Below are 19,810 nucleotides of genomic sequence, written 5' to 3'. Positions count from 1 at the left end.
CTCCTCCTTCCTCTCTTGAATGTTCCTTCTTCACTTCCTTCAGGAGCTCCTCTTCCCCTGCCTTTAAATCTCTCTAGCCCAGCCCTCTACCTGTGGAGTTAATCTAATTCCTTCTGTGGTCTGTGGAACACCTCCTCCAGGAAGTCTACAGACCCTACAAGCTCAACAGCACAAAGGAGCTACTCTTCTGCCCTCTGTCTTCTGTCTCAGTAGGGGCTCCCTCGGCTCCTCTGCCTGTGCCCCACTTACTCCCTGAGCCCTGCTCATCTTCCTTCTAGAAATTCATCACACTTTGGATCAGCCATGCTTCCCACACCTAACCAAGCTCCCCATCCCCACTCCCCTACCCCAGAGGCTGACAGCCTCACAGTAGCCTCTAGCTCCTCAGCTCTGATATCTTGCTCCCCTGCTCAAAGTATCTCCTAAGGGTCACGTCCACTCCATCTTCCCATCCAAGGCCTGCAAGGCCCTGCCAGGTTCCAGTTACATCAGCCACTAACTTAATCTAAGACACAGGGAAATTGATAATCCTTTTGGAACTTCAGTTTCCTCATCTGCCATCAGTTGGTTTCTAAGGAACTTTGAGTTGCTGCTGCCAAGAGGATGTCCCCTAAACTGCCACTAGAGGGAGCTTCTCGTCCACAGACCAGGAGAGAAAGCCTGTCTTGAGTTGAAATGTGTACTCTCCTGCCCCCAGCCATGCCCAGGGCTCTGACTCTCTAGTCTGTGGTAGGGTAGTGGCCAGGGGTGTCCCAGGGCTCAGAATGCAGCAGAAGGGAGCAGCTTTGAAATGAGCCACATAGCTCTTGGAGGCAGTGCTGGATGCTGGGCCTCCAGAGGCTCCTGTGGGCAGGAGCTTGTTGGCCCAGTTGACTGATAGAGGGCCCAGACCTTGGGGACACATCAGGGCCAAAAGAGCCCACTCTCCCCTCTGCGGCCCAGGCTGGTCATTCCCTGGGGTAGGCAGGCCAATTGGCTAGGGTAGAGGAGGCCACTGAACAATGGCAGGTGCCTGGTCAGTCCATCCCCAGAGCCTCAGTTTCTGCCTCTGTGATGCCTGTATCCAGGGCTTGCCCCTGCTCAGTGCATGGAGCTGCTCGAGTTCCAGGCATGCGGACCTGGGTAGACTCCTGCCTCTCCCATGGAGACAAAGTCTGTCTCTCCCTCCTCCTGCCCCACAGTCTTCTGGTCAACACCTTGCATGTTAGAGCTAAGCACCCAAGACCCTTCTGGCTCCTTGCCCTCAACTGGAGCTACCTAATTCCCCATGGAGCCACCTCATCCCTGCCTCTCTCCACCCCTTTGGGCTGTGGAACTCTACCTTCCCTTCAAAGGTCACCTTTTCTACCTCCTGGAAAGGAGGAGCAGGCACTGTGCCTGAGTCAGGCAGATGTGGGCATGAGGCATCTCTGCATTTGCTGGGTGATGCTAGGCAAGCCACACCACCCCTGAACACATTTCCTTGACTGCAACTGGGGCTGCATTGAGGTCTGAGGTGCACTTGTTGATGGTTGCCCCCATCCCCATTGTTCTGACATGGATCCCCAAGTCCCACACTGCCCCAGTCACTGGTATGCCCACACTTGCCCCTGAGGACGCACCTGTGTGATGCAAGCACCTGTGAAGGCCACAATCACAGCCACCACGTTGACCGTCAGCTGGAACTGCAGGAACTTGGAGATGCTGTCGTAGACGTTGCGGCCCCACATCACGGCCTTGACGATGCTGCTGAAGTTGTCATCGGTCAGGATGATGTCAGAGGCCTCCTTGGCCACATCTGTCCCTGCGATGCCCTATGGGGACAGGGATGGGAGCCTGGGTGGGGTGGCCAAGGGGAGGTGAGCTAGACACCAAGGCCAGCAGCTCTGGGCACACTGCCCTCCTACCCTTACATATTCTCAACCTTATACAGTCCCTCATATACTCATATCCAATCCTTTCATGCAGCCTTAGCATACAAGGACACACACACACACACACACACACATACCTCTGTTCTTTACTCTCTTCATAGGCCCAGCTCCCAATGCCAAGCCTCTGTCTCAGTCTACCCCAAGGTGGTCTCTCCCAGCATTTCCTCCCCTAGGCAGAGGCTATCCCAGTGCACCTCCCTTCTGCCCCCACCTACAAGCCCCTGCCAGATGAAGCCCAGCTTCGTGAACTGCCCCTACCATGGCAAAGCCCACGTCGGCCTTCTTGAGCGCAGGCCCGTCGTTGGTCCCGTCCCCGGTCACAGCCACCACCTGTCGCTGCTCAGTATGGGTGCTGTCGATGATGCCTGTGGGGTGGGGGCATGCTCAGGGCCCTGGGCCACCTCAGGGGTGGAGGGTGAGGCAGCCGGCTAGGCCTGACCCTCAGCAGCCTTGAGCGCAGCTCCCCCATCCTGTCCTAGTTCTCTCTGGCTTGAGGCTTGCCCATGGCTCCCAGCACCCTCAGGGGATGTCTGAGCACTTCAGCCCAGGGCTGGCTGTAGGCTCCCAGTGGCTGGGACCTCTCACCCTTTCAGCACTCTGCTTTGCCCTCACAGCCCTGTGGCTGTGGTCACGGGTGGTCACCCTAATCAGAAACACCTTTCCTCTGTTTCCCAGGGACTCCTTCCCCCCCCCCACGTGGGACCCTCAGGGACCTTCCAGGCCCCATCACCTGCTCCCTGGGGAGTCCAGTCACTCTGAGGAGGCCTTGGCTTGCCATTTTCTGATGACCCACTGATCTAGGCTCTGGCCTTGACCTCTCTCTAGACATTCATCCACAGTAGAATGTTCAATCAACAGAATAAACAGATAGATAGTGGGCCGTCCCAGCCACTGACAGGGGCCAGAGGAAAGGGGTGGGTAGGAGACATTATCACTGGGGAATTGTGGAATTTGTGGGTCTTATAGTTTGGAGCTCCCGAGCAGAGGTGTCCAGGGGGCAGAGCAGAAGTCAGGTGTCAATCTTGACGTGTCCCTCTCTCACCAAGCACATCAAATGCAGCACTGCCCCTGCCCACCCCTCCTCACTGCAGCTCCAGGCTCCCTCTCCAGCCCACACTCTCCCCAGCAGCCCCAGGATCTCTCTAGAACCCCAGTCTGAACCTGCCCCTGCCCCTCCTCACTGAAAGTCATTCTCTCCTTGCTCTAGCTTCAGGATCAAATCCACATCCTTAGCTGGTCTCACAAAATCCTCCGAGATGAGGCCTTACCCATTCTCTAATGTCTTCTTTCCTCTTGCCCTCTGGCCGTCCACAATCTGTGCTCCAGCCACAAGCCACTACTTGCAGTCCTTCAAAGGTCCCTCTTGCCTGCCTCTGCCTCACACAGGCTGTTTCCTCAGCCATGTTTGCTCCTGACACCTGCCTGCAGCTTCTGCTGGGATGTCATTTCTCTGGGAAGTCTTTTGGACCATCAAGGACCCTTGCATGTCCCTCATCACAGCACTGTAATTCTAACAATGTGGCCTCCCAGCTGTGTGTGTCTCCCTATCCTATGCCTGGCACACAGCAGAAGCCTAACAGATGTCTGCGGAATGAGAGGATAAAGTGTCCCCGCTTGGGGCATCGTCTCCTTCTGTCCAACCCTCCCACGCCCCTACTCCCAGCTCTTTGTAACTGTGAATGTTCCACCTTCTTCAAAGCTCAGCTTAAATGCTGTGTCCTTGGCTGCTCCCACCTGGTTGGCGGCTACCTTGAAGTCCCACTGCGCTGGACTCAGCCTCTCCAGTCTCTTTTCACTTGGCATGTGAGGCTTTGTCCCCTCTTCCAAAGTAGGAAGGGTCTAATTCCCCCCCCCCCCATGGCTCTGGTGCCTGCTTTGCACAGCCCCAATGGTGGCAACCTCCACCGTGTTTACTCCTTTACTTCCAGATAACCTCTCTCTAGCCCTGGGGTGGCCCCTGCTCCACTGACATGCCCTTCTTGGGGCTATCTCCTATGGTCACATCTCTGTCTTTGTCTTTCAGCATCCCTCAGCAGGTGTTCACACTGTGGCCCTCATTTCTTTTGTCAAAAGGCTTCCTTGGCTTCAGGACACCACTGGGTCCTCCTGGATTCCCTCCTATTTCTCTGGGCACCTGTTGTTGGTCTTCCTCTGATGGTTCTTGGCCTCCACCAGCCACTTGATGGGGGCAGGGAGCTCCTGGTGCAGCGTGGCTTCTCTTCTCTCCCTACTCAGCACACACCACCATAGCTCAACCCCAGGCCCAGCTGCTCCTGAACTCTGTTCCAATGTCCTTCTGTCATTTGCACATTTGCACGCAGATATCAGGGCCCTCCACCTCAGCCAGTCCTAAACTGAATGCATCAGTTTTCCCTCCTCATGCCCATATCCTGTGACTCCTAGCACCCAGCTGTGCTCTCAAAAATGGGGTAGAACCAGCACATACTGTCAGGAAGGTATAAGATCCTAGACCTTGCATCTCTCTCATCTTCTATTATAGCCCAACAACCACAACCCAGGCAATTCCACTCCAATCTTTCTCCAACCTGCACCCTCACTGACATCACCCTAGGTTGGGTGCTGGATGGTCCCTCAGAGTGAATGTTTTAAACCAATGCTTCTCTCCTTAAACCCTCCCATAGCTGCCTGACCCTAAGGTGACTCCAGGTCACTAGCCTGGCATTCAGAGCCCTGCATATCTGACGCTAGTACCTCCCGGTGCCTCTCCTCTCTCTCCCAGCCCAGCCCCACTGAACTTCTTTCCATTCTCTGAAGGTGCCTGGAACTCTTTTGCCTCTGGCCTTCATATTGCAGTCCCTTGCCCTGCCGGAGACACAGCCTCCCACACCCCCTCCACTCTCCCTTCTGATGGCCTATGACCTGAGACTCTTCTTCCCCAGCTTGGGTCAGGTCAGCAGAGTGCCCCCTGTGCAGTCATGCAGCACTCAACCATTTGCTTCTGCAAAGCAGCTGTGAGCTCTCTGTAGGGAAGCTGCCTATTCAATGTCTGCTGGTTGGAACCCAGACCATGGATTCCAAGGAGGGACCCCATTTGCCTGGAGCAGAGCCTGACACACAGGAGGGCCTCAACAAATATTTACTATTAGAATAAGTTGAGTGAATGAATGAGTGAAGGAGTGAGTGCTTCCTATCAGAGAAATGGGGGATGAGTTGGGGGCCGCAGCCTCCTGCTGGGGTGTCCACAGTTCTGTGTTCTGTGTGTCTGCCTCCATTAATGCCTTCAGGCAACACCTCTAAAAGAGGTATATGAGATGCTCTAGGGATAATCTCAGCTGGAAACTAATTCCTATCCAAGACATTTTACAGATGGGGAAATTGAGTCTAAGAGGGGAAGGAACTTTGTCAAGGCCGTGGAGCAGGTCAGTGGCAGAGCTGGGATTTGAATCCAGGGCTGTGTGACTCCAAAAGTACCTAGCGCTGGACCACCTAGTAGGTGCTCAGGAAGTGGGGTGCCTTCTCTCTGGGGGGAGATGAGGAGAGAGGATTCTGGCTTCTGGTCTCAACTCTCTTGCTATTCCCAGGATAGGCCATTCCCAGGGCTCTGGTCACAGAATATTGGCTGGGGGCCTCAGAGACCAGGCTGACTCACAAACCTCTGGGGCCAGACTGATAACATAAATAAGTGAAGTAGGCTGAGTGTAAGGCAATAAGGAGTGGTGGATACTGTATCAAACATGAGAGAGTAGAGCAGGGTCTGTATAAGATGATTCAAATTCAACATAAAACAAAGGCCCAGTACCAGTCAAATAAAATATGTCTATGAGCCCTGCTTGGCTCCCAGGCCATGAGTTTTGTATGGGCTCAGTCCCAATCCTTCCTACAGGAGGTAGAGGCCCAGAGAGAAGACTTTCCGGGGCTGCAGAGGAGCTAAGACAAGGGTAGCCTAGGTGTAGGGGCAAGGGCCCCTTTTCTCCTGGAAAGAAGCTTCCGGTGCCAGGAGAGGAAGCCCTGTGAGGCCTCAGAGTAGCCCGAGCCCACTCAAGTCTTACCTTTGACCAGGGTATGCTTGTCCGTGGGGGAGGAGCGAGCCAGCACTCGCAGCTTTGGCCAGATCTTGTCGATTCGCTCCTGCTCAATCTGGAGAGGGATTGGGGGGAAGGTGGATTGGTGGGGTCGGGGAGAGAAACTGAGGCCAGAGAAGAGAGGAGACTTGCCCAGAGTCCCTAGGCTCTCAGCGGTACACTGGCTGGCTTCTGTGCAGTCATGCAGCACGCATGCCTTCCAGTCCCCCATCCAAGTTCATCCCTCTGAGCACCCTTTATGCAGGGCCACCTACCTCCCCCTTCTCATTGCGGATCCTCCGGTTGAACTCCTTGCCCTCGAGGCACAGGAAGTCTTCCCCAGGATGGATGATGCCACACTTGATAGCTATGGCCCGGGCTGTGTTGATATTGTCACCGGTGACCATGCGGACTGTGATGCCTGCTCGCTGGCATTTGCGAATGGCTTCTGGGACCTGGACAAGAGGGCAGTAGCCATGGAGGGAGGGCACTCTACTGTAAGCAGACTAGATGACTACTAGATAGTGATGGCAAATGTGGAACATGGGCCATTGCCTCCCTTCCTGTGCCCATGGCAGACATTATTAATCAATCACCTGATTAAACCCTCATGTGGTCTCAGAATTCTCCTTGTGTGGAGTCCCAGACAGTCACCGCCTATTAACCGTTAGTCTACTTAGGGATGAAACCACTGGCTTTCTTGAGTTGGGCAAGGACTTTAAGAAAGACCCCAATAAATACCTCCCGAGACCCTGGCCTCAGGTAAGAGTACACAACAGTCCAGTAGTGCACTTGAATTTGACCCTGCTTCATCCATAGCCATTTTCTACAAACTCAATGATAGATACATTTGTGTTTTCCCAGGTTTTCTGGGGGGACACTGCATTTGAGGACTTTTATTTCAGAATATAACATTGGCTGAGAAAAAATGAAATGATTATGCTTCAGGTAAAATATAACATTTCACTGCAAAAGTAAGGACTGAGTCCTGTTCTCCCAGCTGTAATGATAGATCGATATCTGGGCCATTCAGGCTAGAGCAGATCCAACCAATCAGAATCCAGTAAAGCCTTGCCCCTCCCACAGTGCTCACCCCCATATGAAACTGTGGATCTGTCCAGCAGTTAACCAGTTGCCATCAAGTAGATTTTGTGTGACCCATGTGTCTCAGAGCAGAACTGCACTCCATAGGGTTTTCAGTGGCTGATTTTCTGGAAGTGGATCACCAGGCTTTTCTTCTTGAGGTGCCTCTGGGTGGACTTGAACCACCAACCAGCCAAGAGTGTTAACCAAGGGCACTCTGCTCAGTAATTAGGGTACAGAGACTAGCCTGGAGTTGTTGTGGCCCTTTATACACAACAGATCAACTAGACAAGTGATTCCTACCCATGGGTTGTGAAAATAATAAAATAATAATGCTGTATTTGCTGCAAAACATCTTTGCAAGAGACAATGCGTTAAGGGCAGAAAACTCTATTGTACTGAAAGACCAAAGCATGTCTCAGGTCTGGAAGGACTGAGTCTGACATGCCACTCTGCTTGCCCACTGCACTGACCAGCAGCTCACTCCTACCTGCCCTGCCAAACACTGTTGAATTTGAAGAGTGAGAACACTGGTCCAAAACCTGACTAGGAACAACTCCTGCCCATTAGCCCCCTTTCTGCCTTCAGGCATTGTAAGAACAAAGTTGTTGTTGTTGTTATGTGCTGTCGAGTCAAACCCGACTCACAGCGACCCCTCCTTGGGTTTCCGAGGCAGTATCACTACAGAAGTAGGATTGCCCAACCTTCCTTCCGAGGAGTGGCTGGTGGGTTTGAACCGCCAGCCATCTGGTTAGCAGGCAAGTAGACCTTAAATGTGTGTTGCCTCTGTCCATCCCCTTCCCCCAATCAGTTGTTGCTGCTGTTGTTAGGTGCCATGGAGTTGGGTCCAACTCATAGCGACCCTATGTGCAACAGAACGAAACACTGCCCAGTCTTGTGCCAGCCTCACAATCCTGAGCCTATCATTGCAGCCACTGTGTCAATCCATCTTGTTGAGGGCCTTCCCCTTTTTTGCTGACCCTCCACTTTACCAAGCATGATATCCTTCTCCAGGGAATGGTTCCTTCTGACAATATGACCAAAGGTGGTGAGACAAAGTCTGGCTTCAGCCCTAACCATTCTCATCTCAAACCAGGCCTCTCTGGTCTCCCTGCTTCTGCCCTTGCCTCTCTTCCATCGTCTCCCCTACCCTGGCCTGCCAGAGTCACTCTTCTTCAGGGTCTCCATCTTGCTGCATGCAAAGAAAAAGGCAGACTTCTGAACATGGCCAACCATCATCTGGTGTGACCCCTGAGGGCAGGACCAGGTAGACTGGGGAGTGAAGGTGTGGAGAGGCAGGCTCTAGGCCAAGACAAGGAGAGCAGTTCGTCCAGGTAGCAGAGTTGTCTTAAAGGTAGGCTCTGTGGCCTCAGGTAATGATCTGTCTGTCACTGAAGGGTGAGCAGGGTAAGACTACCATCTCTTACAGCCTGCACCCCAGAGTCTGGGGAAGAGCCTTCCTGGACTCTCATGAGCTAGGCCTTATGCCACAGCCAATGCTCACATAAGCAAACCGTGACCTCTTTTAATGGAGCTGGAGGGAGCGGGGATGGTGACTGTCCAAGATGCTGATTACATAATTTATTGATGTCCTTACAATTGGCTGTAGAGAGGCTGCAGCCCCTAATGTCTCCTGCCCCAAAAGGAGGAATTTAGGTTATGTCTGTTTTAAAACAATTGAGGTCTTGGAGTTGAAAGGGACTCTGGGTCACTGAGTCTAAAGCTCTGCTCCTAGCCTGGATGTCCTCGAGGCATCCCTGGCAGATGGTCGGCCAGCTTCTGATTGCATACTTCTGATGACAGGGTGCTCACTCCCTCCAAGGCCGACTGCTCCATGGTGGAACAAGTGTAGCTTATTCTTTCAGTCGACTTGCTCTTTTTGCAGAGAACAGAGTAGTTACTCTGAGTCAGACCTGTATTCTTGTACTCCAGAGGGCAGATAGACATGGTGTGGTAGTTACATTTGTGTGTCAACTTGGCTGGGCCTGGTTGAGTGGCTGGGCAGCTGGATGTAGTATTCCCCATGACGAGACTGGTAATCAACTCCATGGTGGAATCCACTGTGAGCAGATGAGTAGCTGCCTTAGAGAATGTGATCTGCTTCCTGTATATGAGGAGGAAGCCTTGGGAAGGGTCTCTAGCATATGGCATGCTTGGACCCTGCATGTAGCCATGTTGTTGTTCAGCAGCCTGCCATGCTCTGCCGACCTTGAGACTTATAATGAACTTGAATTAATGGCCTGTAGTAGTTTGGTAACATCAGGACTGTGTCTTTTTACTTATCAACTTTGGGCTATTCAGCCTCAGCAGCCAGCAGCTGTCTGAGTGAAGAAATGCCTCTAGCAGCAGTGGGCTGGGAACAGGAGGCAGAGCTGGGCCCCAAGATTGAGGGGCTTTCACCCAGTCCCTAGAGTCTGGCACTTTGAACTTGGACTTAAAGCCTCCAAACTGTAAGAGAATAAACACCTGTTTGTTAAGGCCATCCCATTTGTGGTATGTTCTTGTCAGAGCGGCCCTAGGTAACCAGAACACATGGGCTTAATTTGTTATAGTATATGGAGGCAAGGGCTCCAGTAAAGGTCTGTACAAAGGATTCTGGGAACACACAGGCGCTGTCATTATTTTAGAAGGAAATGAATAGGGTAGAGAAATCAGTGAGAGTTTCCTGGAGGAGGTGATGTTTGGGCTGGTTACTTTAAGTCAACACTAACCAACCGACACTGTGCCTGGGGCTGGAGAACAGAGCACTGTTCCATGAGGTGCCTGTGTAGAGAAGGTGGGATGGGCAGACCAGACAGGCATGGCCTGTGTAGAGGCCCTGAGGTGTGAATAGGCCAGGAGGGGTGCCGCAGGTGACCTGGAGGGGCTGAAGCTGAGGGAGGATGTGGGGTAGGGACTGGGTGGCTATGAAGCTGGAGAGAGGCCTGAGGTCCAAAGGTGCTAGCACTAGCTCTTTCAGGCACTGGGAACCGTGTGAGTTTGAACTTGAAATTGTGTGAGCAGTGCCATGTTTTAGAAAGACTCCACCTCTAACGCTCTCTCAGGGAGCAGATATGTTCCTGCCTGGAAGTCCTACCCCCCCCCCCCCTTTAGACAAGCAGTTCCCATGAGAAAAAGGAGGCAGCTGCCTTTTATGGCACTTTGTTTGGCCTCTCTTGTGGAGGCTGTGCAGGGAGCGTCCCTGTCTGGGGAGAGACGGCACCAAAGGCTGGTGTGGTCTTTGCTCTGGGGGCAGGCAGACCTGCACTGGAATCTCTTCTCAGCCTTGGTTTCCTCAACTGTAAAATGAGGATGATGTGCCTACCCTTCAGTGAGGCTGGGGGGATTCTGTGACAAGGCACAAACAGCACCAAGCAGAGGGCTGCCACAGCAGATGCTGGAGATGAGGGAGGGAGGAAGGAAGGTTGACAAAATGCCTGACCCTGTTGCCTCGTGGTCTTCCTGCCCTGGGAGGGGTGGGATACAGAGGGAGGGTGTAGATACTGATGTGGGGGGTGGGGGTGAGTGAGTGTCAGAGGCAGGTAGAGGGATGGGGTGGGTGCTCTGTCATGATTCCTGGGTGAGGTGACCTGCCTTGAATGTCGGGGATGGGGGCTTGGAGGCAGATGTGGAAACACTTGAGAAGGCTTTCTGGGGCCACCTTGTGAAATTCCATTTTCCTTCTGGCAGCAGTCCCTCCAGCTGGGCTCCATTGTGGGGCTCCCACCCTGCCCTGCCCTGAGTCCCTGTGCTGAGTGCTGTGGACCTTCCCATCCTCTTTACCAGACATTCCACTGGGCTGTGAGCATTGGCTACAGGGACTGCAGCTGGCTCACAACCACATCGGGGACTGGCATGGGGGTGGGGGTCATGTGGGTGCTTAGTAAATCTTTAGCTCTTGATGCCTGACCTATGGTCATTTATGCAGAGCTGTGTAAATGGATTTGGAGGAGGATACCATTTGGCTCTAAGCTCCCTTTCTAGTCTTTTCTCCCCCTTCCCACCTCCTTGCCTTTGCTGTTCCCTCTGCCTGGAACGTCTTTTCTCCCCTCATCTCTACGTGCCAAAAAATCTTATCCATCTTTCACCTGAAATGGTCTTTATTCATGAAGCCATTCTTGACTCCTCTGACCCAATGGGATAGTTCCTAAAACTGTGATCAGCTCTTTCTTTGTTTCCTCCTTCATCCCTTTGACAAGCAGCTATGGACCACGGCGTAGTGCCTAAGGCATTTGACTGCTAACCAGAAGGCTGGTGGTTCAAACCCACCAGCCATTCCTTGGAAGGAAGATTGGGCAATCTACTTCTGTAGTGATACCACCTTGGAAACCCAAGAAGGGATTGCTGTGAGTCAGATCCGACTCGATGGCAGTGAATTTGGTTTGGATGGACCATCTAAGTGTTCTGAGCATGAAGGAGACCAGAATGACTGAGACTCGCATGCCATCCAGGAAAGGCAGTGATATAGGCTTTTCCTATAAATAAAATATTTGTAAAAATTAAAAAAAAAGAAAAAAAGCTTCTTTTGCTAAAATTATCCTAGATGTTTCTTGCTAAGGAAAAGTAGCCAGGAAATGGGCGCTTCCTATTTTCATTAAATAAAGGCTTCTAAACATCTGTTGTTTCTGGTGACAGCCGTTGTCTGTGACTCCCATGGCTCCAAACACACCCCCGGACAACCCAACAAACCCCCCATCAGTGCTCTCTTGGTGGCTCCACTCGCACGGGCTCCAATCAGCCTTGGGAAATGCTCCCGCAGTGATGTCTGGTGGCGGAGTATTCCCGCAATTAGATTTTTCTCTTTTCTGTCCTGTGGTCTTCTGGAAGGAGAATGTGGAAATTCTCCTCTTGATAGAGAGGAAACCAAGGGAAGCAGGGCTTATTTATAGATTGTTACAACTGCAAAATGAGTCTGAACTTGTATGAAGGACCCCAGAGGTTGTTCAGGCCTGAGGTTTCCTCTCTGGCTGGCCTCAGTTTCCCCGGAGTGTGTTATAGACACTCCGTACATCAGACACTTCCTGGAAACTGAGAGCAGTGCTGCCCCTGAGGTGTAAACTGGACCCGGGGGCCGTGTGGGGGGCTTACTTCACACTGTCTGTACTTTTGAACATTTTGCATTTGGCTTCATGTGCACCAATGATCTATCCTGAAAATCAGATAAAGGAAAACCATACCTGCCAGTCTTTTAGGGCTCTGTGTCCACCCCCACCTTCCTAATACCCAAAAAACAAACCCCACTGCCATTGAGTTGTTTCTGACTCATAGCGACCTCCACTGGGTTTCTGAGGTGGTAAATCTTTACGGAAGTAGATTGCCCAGCCTTCCATGGAGTGGCCAGTGAATCTGAACTGCCAACTTTCTGGTTAGCAGACAAATGCCTTAGGCAGTGTGCGACCAGAGCTCCCACCTCCCTAACGCAAAATGCAACCACTGTCATGGAGTCAGATCTGCCTCATAGCGACCCCTCCTTGTGTTTCCGAGGCAGTATCACTACAGAAGTAGATTGCCCAACCTTCCTTCTGAGGAGTGGCTGGTGGGTTTGAACTGTCAGCCTTCTGGTTAGCAGTCAAATGCCTTAGGCACTACAAGGAGACCCTGAATCAACAGGTCTGAGTTTTTATACTTTTAGGGAGTGCCACTAACTACCCCTCTGTGTACCTTGTGAATGCTGGACAGGCCAACTTCCTCATTTTTCATATGGGGAAACTGAGGCCTGGGGAAGAGATTTGCTGGAAGTCATTGGTGAGTGGGTAGCAGAGGCAGGATTAGAACCTGTGCCCCTTGACTCTGAGTGTTGTTGCTCAAATATAGTTTATACCTTCAAACTATACAACCTGAGGGCAATCCAAAATGAAAGGAAAGCCCACCAACAGGAATGTGCTGACCTAAGGAGGTGAAAAAGGCATGAGGATAAAGCTTCCAGAGAATGTCAGAGCTTGGAAGCGACCTGAGGGGCATCTAGGCCAACCTCCCATTATACAGATGAGAAAACTGAGGTGCAGAGAAGGGGACCAGCTTGCTAGTGGCAAAGTAGGGACATGGATCTAGGTCTCATTTCTTAAATGTAGGGCCCCTCAGGGTAAAGGTTCTCCCAGTCTCTCTGGGAGAGGCAGCCTCCCACTTCCCTGAAGCCCTTTCTTGGGATGATTATGCTATCAACAGAAAATACCAGGTCCTGGGGAATGATGCCTTCTATCCTGTCCCCACCCTTGTAATTTAGAACCACTTCCTCCTTCATTTCTGTGGTAGCTGGGAGAAAGCTCCAGGGCAGGAAGGCAAAAACCTAATTTTAATCTGGATTCACTAGGCTACTTAGTGTTACTTAGGGAACATGATTGCCCTTCTTTGGGCTTCCGTCCTTCCATATGCAAATTCGGAGTGTGGACGATGTTTGGACTAGATCAGCTCTTCAAACCTTGAGTCATGGCCCCTTTTAGTAGATGTTGAAGTCAATTCAGCAGATGGCCACCAGCATTTAAAAAAAGAAAGAAAGAAATAGAAGAGAACAGAAAATATCCAATGGTATTGCATTACTTTGTAATTTCTTGTTCTGGTTGTGTGTGTGTATTTACTAAGTCATGATGTAAAATGTATTTTTAATTGTGGGTTGTAGCCAAAAAAGTTTGTGTCTTATGTTGCTTCTACGCTCCTGGGGGATGCTTCTGAGGCTGGGTGTGAACTGGGAGCTCTGGGTGGGGCCAGAGGGAGGTGTGGGGTTGGAAGGCACAGGGGCACCCCCAGGGTGCTGCGAGTCCTCTGCCACTCCTTCTGAGTGATTTCTAATAAGGAGATAACACAATCCAGTGAAGCCTGAGCCTACTATGCTGGTAATGAGCAGGCATCCTGCAGGGAGGTGATAAAGGTCCTGTCTTTCTGGGGAGATGGGGAGATGCAGTTGGAAGGAATGCGGGCAGGTGGTGAGTGCCCAGCTTAGAGGCAATAATTGTCTTTGCTGCTTTAGGCTCTGGGTGGGAATGAGGAGGCTATGGTGACAACACACAAGAGACCTCTGTGTGTGTATGACACGATGTTGGGAGATTGGGGCTCAAGTCCCATTCATTCTCACTTACTCATTCCCACACACTTTCTGAGCACCTTCTGTATGCTGGGCTCTGTGTTAGGGGCTGTTCTGTGTTAGGGATCCAGAGTTATGAATCTACTGGGGATGAGAATGAAGGAAGGGAACCCACATTAATGGGCCACCAACCTAATGACAGATGCTTTGCTTGTTGCTCATATGTGCGTGATCTGATTCCTCATAATGTCTTGGGTGGAGGGATATTATTATTATCCCTAGTCTACAGATGAGGAAGCTGAGGCTCAGAGAGGTTATGTAACTGGCCAAGATGACACAGTCCACAAAGTCAGGACTCAGGATCCCAGGCCTATCTCATGCTTCCAGCCTCCCCTACCCACTGCCTAAATGGGAAAAGTCCTTGTCTGTGATCCTTTAGTTTCACTTGATCTTTGAAATGTTAGACTCAGGAACTTGGAAAGCATCTTGTCTACCTCCTTTCACTTTAAGGAAGGGGAAACTGAGGCTCTGAGAAGAGCAGGAAAAGCCCAAAGGCCCCCAGATAACTATGGCAGGGTGGGTCAGGGATGCCGAAGTTGCTGAAGGATGGTGGCCTTTGAGGCACCATCACTAAATCTCACAGCCAAGGCCTATCTGGAAACGGTCGGGCCTGGCCAGAGAGCTGGGTGTGGATGCAGTGTCCATGCTAGGCCTCGGAGGAGGTGAAGCTGCTCTACCTGTACCTCATAGCTTCCTTACACTGTCTTCTGGGGCCCTCCGTGTGACTCAAACAGCATTTGGGAGAGTTGAGGCAGCTTCTCTCCAGCCTGGAAAGCCTGTTGACCATATGTGTCCCCTGACTCAGAAGCAGATTCAGCTGAGAGAGACTACAGGCCTACTGTGTGCTGGGCACCTATTAGGTACACTCATACTTACGGCCTCCATCAGTCCTGGCAAGGTGGTGCTGTCACTCCCATCTAACAGAACCCTTTCCCTCCTGTTTGAAAATGTGATCTTCCATTAACTTTCTACCTCTGTTCCGTTGGAAACCTCATAATGGCAAGACTGTCAGCTGTGCTAACAGGCCACCTTGCCAGGGTCAACTGATTGCCAGGGTCAACTGCAGCTGCAATGGGAAAATACTGATGAGGACACACACTTTAGGGTTTCCCTTTGCAGGGACCTTAGAATCTAGGCCTAGGGATCTGTTACAAGAGTTCCTGGCTCCTGGAAGGCGGAGGCTTTTGAGCCAGAACAGCGGCCCGACCTGCCTCTGGCCGGGTAGGAGGGTGCGAGGACTACTCTCCCACAGAGGAGGGACACCTTAGCTGCCCTGTTGGCAGGCTGTGCCTCCTGCCCTGAACAGACCTGGTCAAGTGTGGCCTATGCTAATCTTATGAGTCTGAACCTTTCGTAGCACATAAGGAGACAACCCCAGTGGGGTGCAAGGAAACTGAGGTTCAGAGAGGTGAAGTAACTTATACTAGGCCCTCCAGTCAACTGGACTCCCAGCATTGGGCCCCTTCCCTGAGCCTGCTGGCCCCTGGTACCTACCTCGGGCCGCACGGGGTCCTCGATGCCCACCACGCAGATGCAGGTGAGGTCATTGAGGATGTCGTTCTCATTGTCCCAGTCAGGCTCAGGGCTGCTGGGGAAGTCACGGTAGGCCACACAGATGGTACGGAGGCCATCACAGGCCATGGGCTCAATCACCTTCTTCACCATCTCATCCCGATCACGGGGCCGGAAGACCCGGGGCTCACCTGCCCCATTGAGGATTTTACAGCACCTGTGGGAAGAATGGGAGGAGATAGGTTAGGCCCAGCCAAGGGCCCAGGGACTCCTCCCTCTGACTGGCTTAGAGTTGCCTTCATCTCCCCAGTGATGCCCAGCTGCCCATGGTCCCTCAGCCAGTGCCCATCCCAGACTATTGCCCATAGTGCTTCAAAGCTGGGAGCACACAGGCCAGGGCCCTAGGTGTAGGCAGGGATGAAATCAGAACTAGCCAAAAAGAAACCAGCCAGCCTTCTCTCAAATACATAGGCCAGAGGTTCTAATTCAATTTGTTTGGAGTGAGTCCAGGAATCAGTGGTTTTTTAAAAGCTCCATGGGGTGTTCCAATGTGCATCCAGAGTTGAGAACCACAGAGCTATAACAATCTTCTCAATGAACAAGTGGGAAACTGAGCCCAGAGAAGGGGTGTGACTTGCTTCATTCTCCAGATTTATTTCTGGCATCTGGAGTAAAACGAAACTGGCCACCAATGAAAATAGCTGTCATCAACCAACTTTATCTTAAGGGGAGTGAATAAAAGATCTAAGTGTGATAATAAGCAGAACTTCCTGATGGTCCCATTGATTTAGGGAGGAGGAAGAGGAGTCTGTAGAAATTTAAAAAGAATATAGCAAAGAGCACTAGGCAAGAGGTTCTGGAGGTGAGTCCTGCTGTGTGACTTTGGGCAGGGCCTCTCTCTCTCTCTGCCTCTTGGTGCTAGGTGATCCTCCAGTGCAGGCCTCCTGCTAGGTCTTTTTTTTTTTTTAATTAGGATTTGGGTGAAGATTTACAGAGTAAATTCACTTTTCATACAGCAGTTCACATATACTTTGTCTCATGTCATTGACCAAAATTTACAATGCAGCAGCTCCCCATAGTTACCTCCTCCCAGTGTCCATCCCTTCATACTCTTCTGCACCCTGAGCTATCTCCCTGTGCATAAGAAGCCCTTCCTTCTCCCATGATTGTTCTCTCCAGGGCGTGTGTCTACTTGAGGTAAATGTTTAACTCACATGCCTGTACTTTGTTTGGCTGGAAACCACAGTTGTGGGTTCAATTCCAGACCTGAAGGGCAACTAGGGGCCATAGTCTCAGTGGTTACACCAGGCTCTATTGGACCAGCAAACCTGGTCCCCACCTTCTTCTTCTTCTTTTTTTTTTTTTTGCCTCCAAATGATTGTGAGTTTTGTACCACATTGTTCTCCCTCTTTATGCAGGATCTCCTACATCCCTTCCAAGTGGATGGCAGTGGTAGCTGGGCACCATCTAGTTCTTCTGGTCTCATAGTTGTATAGGTTGCAGATCGGATGGTGTACCAGTCGCTAGGACTGATTGTTTCCATTAATTTTGGTTTTCTTCTTTCTTCTTGATGAGGAGAGACCCGTTGTTGCATCTAGATGGCAGCTTCCTAGCTTTTAAGGTCCCAGTCGCTACTCACCAAAGTAGTAGGTGGAACAATCTCCTGCTAGGTCTTGTGGGACCTGGACATCCTAGCTCCCCACGAAGGGCACGACCCTTAGCTCAGCACCCCGCCTGCTGCCCACCATGCCCACTGACACTTACTTTTTGAGCACGATCTCAGAAGCCCCCTTGCTGTACATGCGGAAGCTCTCATCAGGCAGTTTGATGACTGTGCTCATGGACTTGCGCACAGAGTTGAAGGTGTACACTTTGTACAGCTTCTCCTCTGGCATCTGGGTGCGTACAGGTTCGTAGTCCTGCTTCAGGTCCAGCACGAAGCCCAGCAGGCCACACTCTGTCTTGTTGCCCACCTGCCAAGGCAGGGCACCTTCTTTCTCTGGAGGCTGTAGGAGAAGCAGGGCAGTTCAAATACAGAGCAGGGCTGGCCCGGGGCCCCCTGCCTCCACTGGCCCTGAGCTCCGGAGCTGCTGCCTAGCGTCTGTAGGGAGGGCCTGGACTCCTGGTACCAGTCCCTGACCATTTCCTCTCCTTCCCACTTCAGGTGGGCCCTCTGCCGACCCTTGCACCCTCAGGCCTTTGCATCCCACACCCAACCTTGGCTCAGGAGGGAAAGAGTTGAGCAAGATCAGCTTTTAAAACAGCATGAACTTTTCCAAACATAAAACATTGCAGAGAATAATATAATAAATAGTGGTGTACCCACAATCCAGCTTTATAGAATCTTCACATTATGCCTATTTGCTTAAGATTTTTCTCTTTAAAAAATATAACATTACAGATAATGCTGAAGCTCCCTGTATACCTCTCCCCAACTGCACAATCAACTTCTCTCCCAGAAATAACTTTCATCTCAAATTTGGCACTAATAGTCCCATGTGCATGTGTGTTTTAATTTTTTACTTTGATATCATTGTAGATTCACACATAGCCTTACAAAAGAATACAGAAGGATGCTGTGTACCCTTTACTCAGTTTCCCCTAGTGTCCACAATCTTGCATAACTCTAGAACAATGTCACAACCAGGATCCTGGCTCTTAGACTTGTCATGTGTGTGGATTTGTGGGGCCACTACCACAAGCCAGATAGAGAACAGTTACATCAAGGGTCCCCTGGGCTACACTTTCATAGCCACTGTCACCTCCCCCTTCCCGGCCCCAACAGCCACTAGTTTGTTCTCCACATGAATGTTGTCATGTCAGGCACATTATATAAATGGAACCATGCAGTATGCAGCCTTTTGAGATTGGCTTTTTTCACTCAGCATAATTCCCTGGAGATCCAGGCAAGTTGTCGCATGTGTCAACCATTTGTTCCTGAGTAGTGTTCCATGGTCTGGATGTACTATTCCATGTGGTTTTGATTTAGTTTGAACCAAGCAAAATAGCTATTTTTGTATGTAATAAAAAAGTCAAATATTGGCAGTTTTATGAGGTTAACCCTAATACATGTCTGTATGTACATATAATGTATATATACCCAACCCAACCCAACCCATTGCTGTTGAATCTACTCTCTCCTGGCCACCCCACACCTCACATGTCTAAGTAGAACTCTGTGCACCATAGGGTTTTCCATGGCTGACCTTTCAGATACAGATCACCAGGCCTTTCTTTGGAGGCACCTCAGTGTGGATGTGAACCTCTAAGCTCCTGGTTAGTAGCCAAGGGCTTGCTTAACCGTTTGCACCAGCTGGAGAACTATATATATGCACACATATGTGTATATGTGTAGTGCTGTTTTGCATGTTGAAAACTTCCTATAAGGAGACTGACTGTACATTATCCTGTAACTTGCTTTGCTCATTTAACACTACATTTTTGAGATTCATTCATGTTGATGGTTCTAATTTGTTCATTTTTAACCTCTGTATAAATTCCATTGTGTGGGTAAGTCACAAGTTACCTGTCCACTCTCCTGGCCCTCCCCTCCTCTTCTTCCCTCCTTCTCACCACTCATTCATTAAGTACCTACTGAGTTCCAGCTTTGGAGCTTATGTGGCTCAATGTGTAAGTGCTCAACTCAAAAGGTGGACATTTGAACTCACCCAGCAGTGCTGTGGGAAGAAAGACATGGTGATCTGCTCCTGTAAAGATCACAGCCTAGAAACTCTATGGGGCAGTTCCACTCTGTCACATGGGGTTGTTATGAGTCAAAGCTGACTCAGAGGTACCCAGTAACTACAACAACAACAAAAGGTGTCGGGGGCTGGGCTCCATGAACACCACAAGGTCCTGCCCACCAGACCTTCTCAGTAGAATCACCAACTGCATCTCCTTAGCCCTTCCTCTTCCTGGTGTGGCTGCTGAACACAGACTGTTCCATGCCTCTGTGCTTTGCCCTTGCTGTTCCTTCTCTGCTCCACCCTCTCCTGCCAGGCAAACTCCTCCTTGCTCTTTAAGGGCCAGCCCATGCATCTCTTTCTCTTTGAAAATAGCTTGGTTTCAAAATGTAAGAGTCGAGGTCTCTTCCTTTCCTAGGTTTTCAGGACCAGCAAAGAGGCCGGCATACCATAAACCAAAAACAAACCCACTGCCATCAAGTCGATTCCAACTCATAGTGATCCCCTTTGGGTTTCCGAGGTGCTAAATCTTTACGGAAG

The 19,810-nt window shown here is 50.9% G+C and overlaps 1 protein-coding gene across 1 annotated transcript in view; it reads right to left on the bottom strand.

Moving 5' to 3' along the window:
• ATP2B2 (ATPase plasma membrane Ca2+ transporting 2) overlaps nt 1-19,810 on the bottom strand; it is a 174,643-nt gene that overhangs the window by 15,485 nt on the left and 139,348 nt on the right. The window contains exons 12-17 of the mRNA XM_007945812.2: nt 17,352-17,593; nt 15,570-15,804; nt 6,211-6,390; nt 5,924-6,011; nt 2,172-2,278; nt 1,602-1,793 (exon numbers count right to left, since the gene is read on the bottom strand). Coding sequence (XP_007944003.1) covers nt 1,602-1,793; nt 2,172-2,278; nt 5,924-6,011; nt 6,211-6,390; nt 15,570-15,804; nt 17,352-17,593 — 1,044 coding nt within the window. The remainder of the gene's footprint in view (nt 1-1,601; nt 1,794-2,171; nt 2,279-5,923; nt 6,012-6,210; nt 6,391-15,569; nt 15,805-17,351; nt 17,594-19,810) is intronic.

Source organism: Orycteropus afer, unplaced genomic scaffold (genome assembly GCF_000298275.1).
Source record: "Orycteropus afer afer isolate SDZICR_OR568_19922 unplaced genomic scaffold, OryAfe1.0 scaffold00144, whole genome shotgun sequence".
Classification (NCBI taxonomy): domain Eukaryota; kingdom Metazoa; phylum Chordata; class Mammalia; order Tubulidentata; family Orycteropodidae; genus Orycteropus; species Orycteropus afer.
Note: the sequence above shows the minus strand (reverse complement) of the source record. Positions and strands in the feature narration are given on the sequence as shown.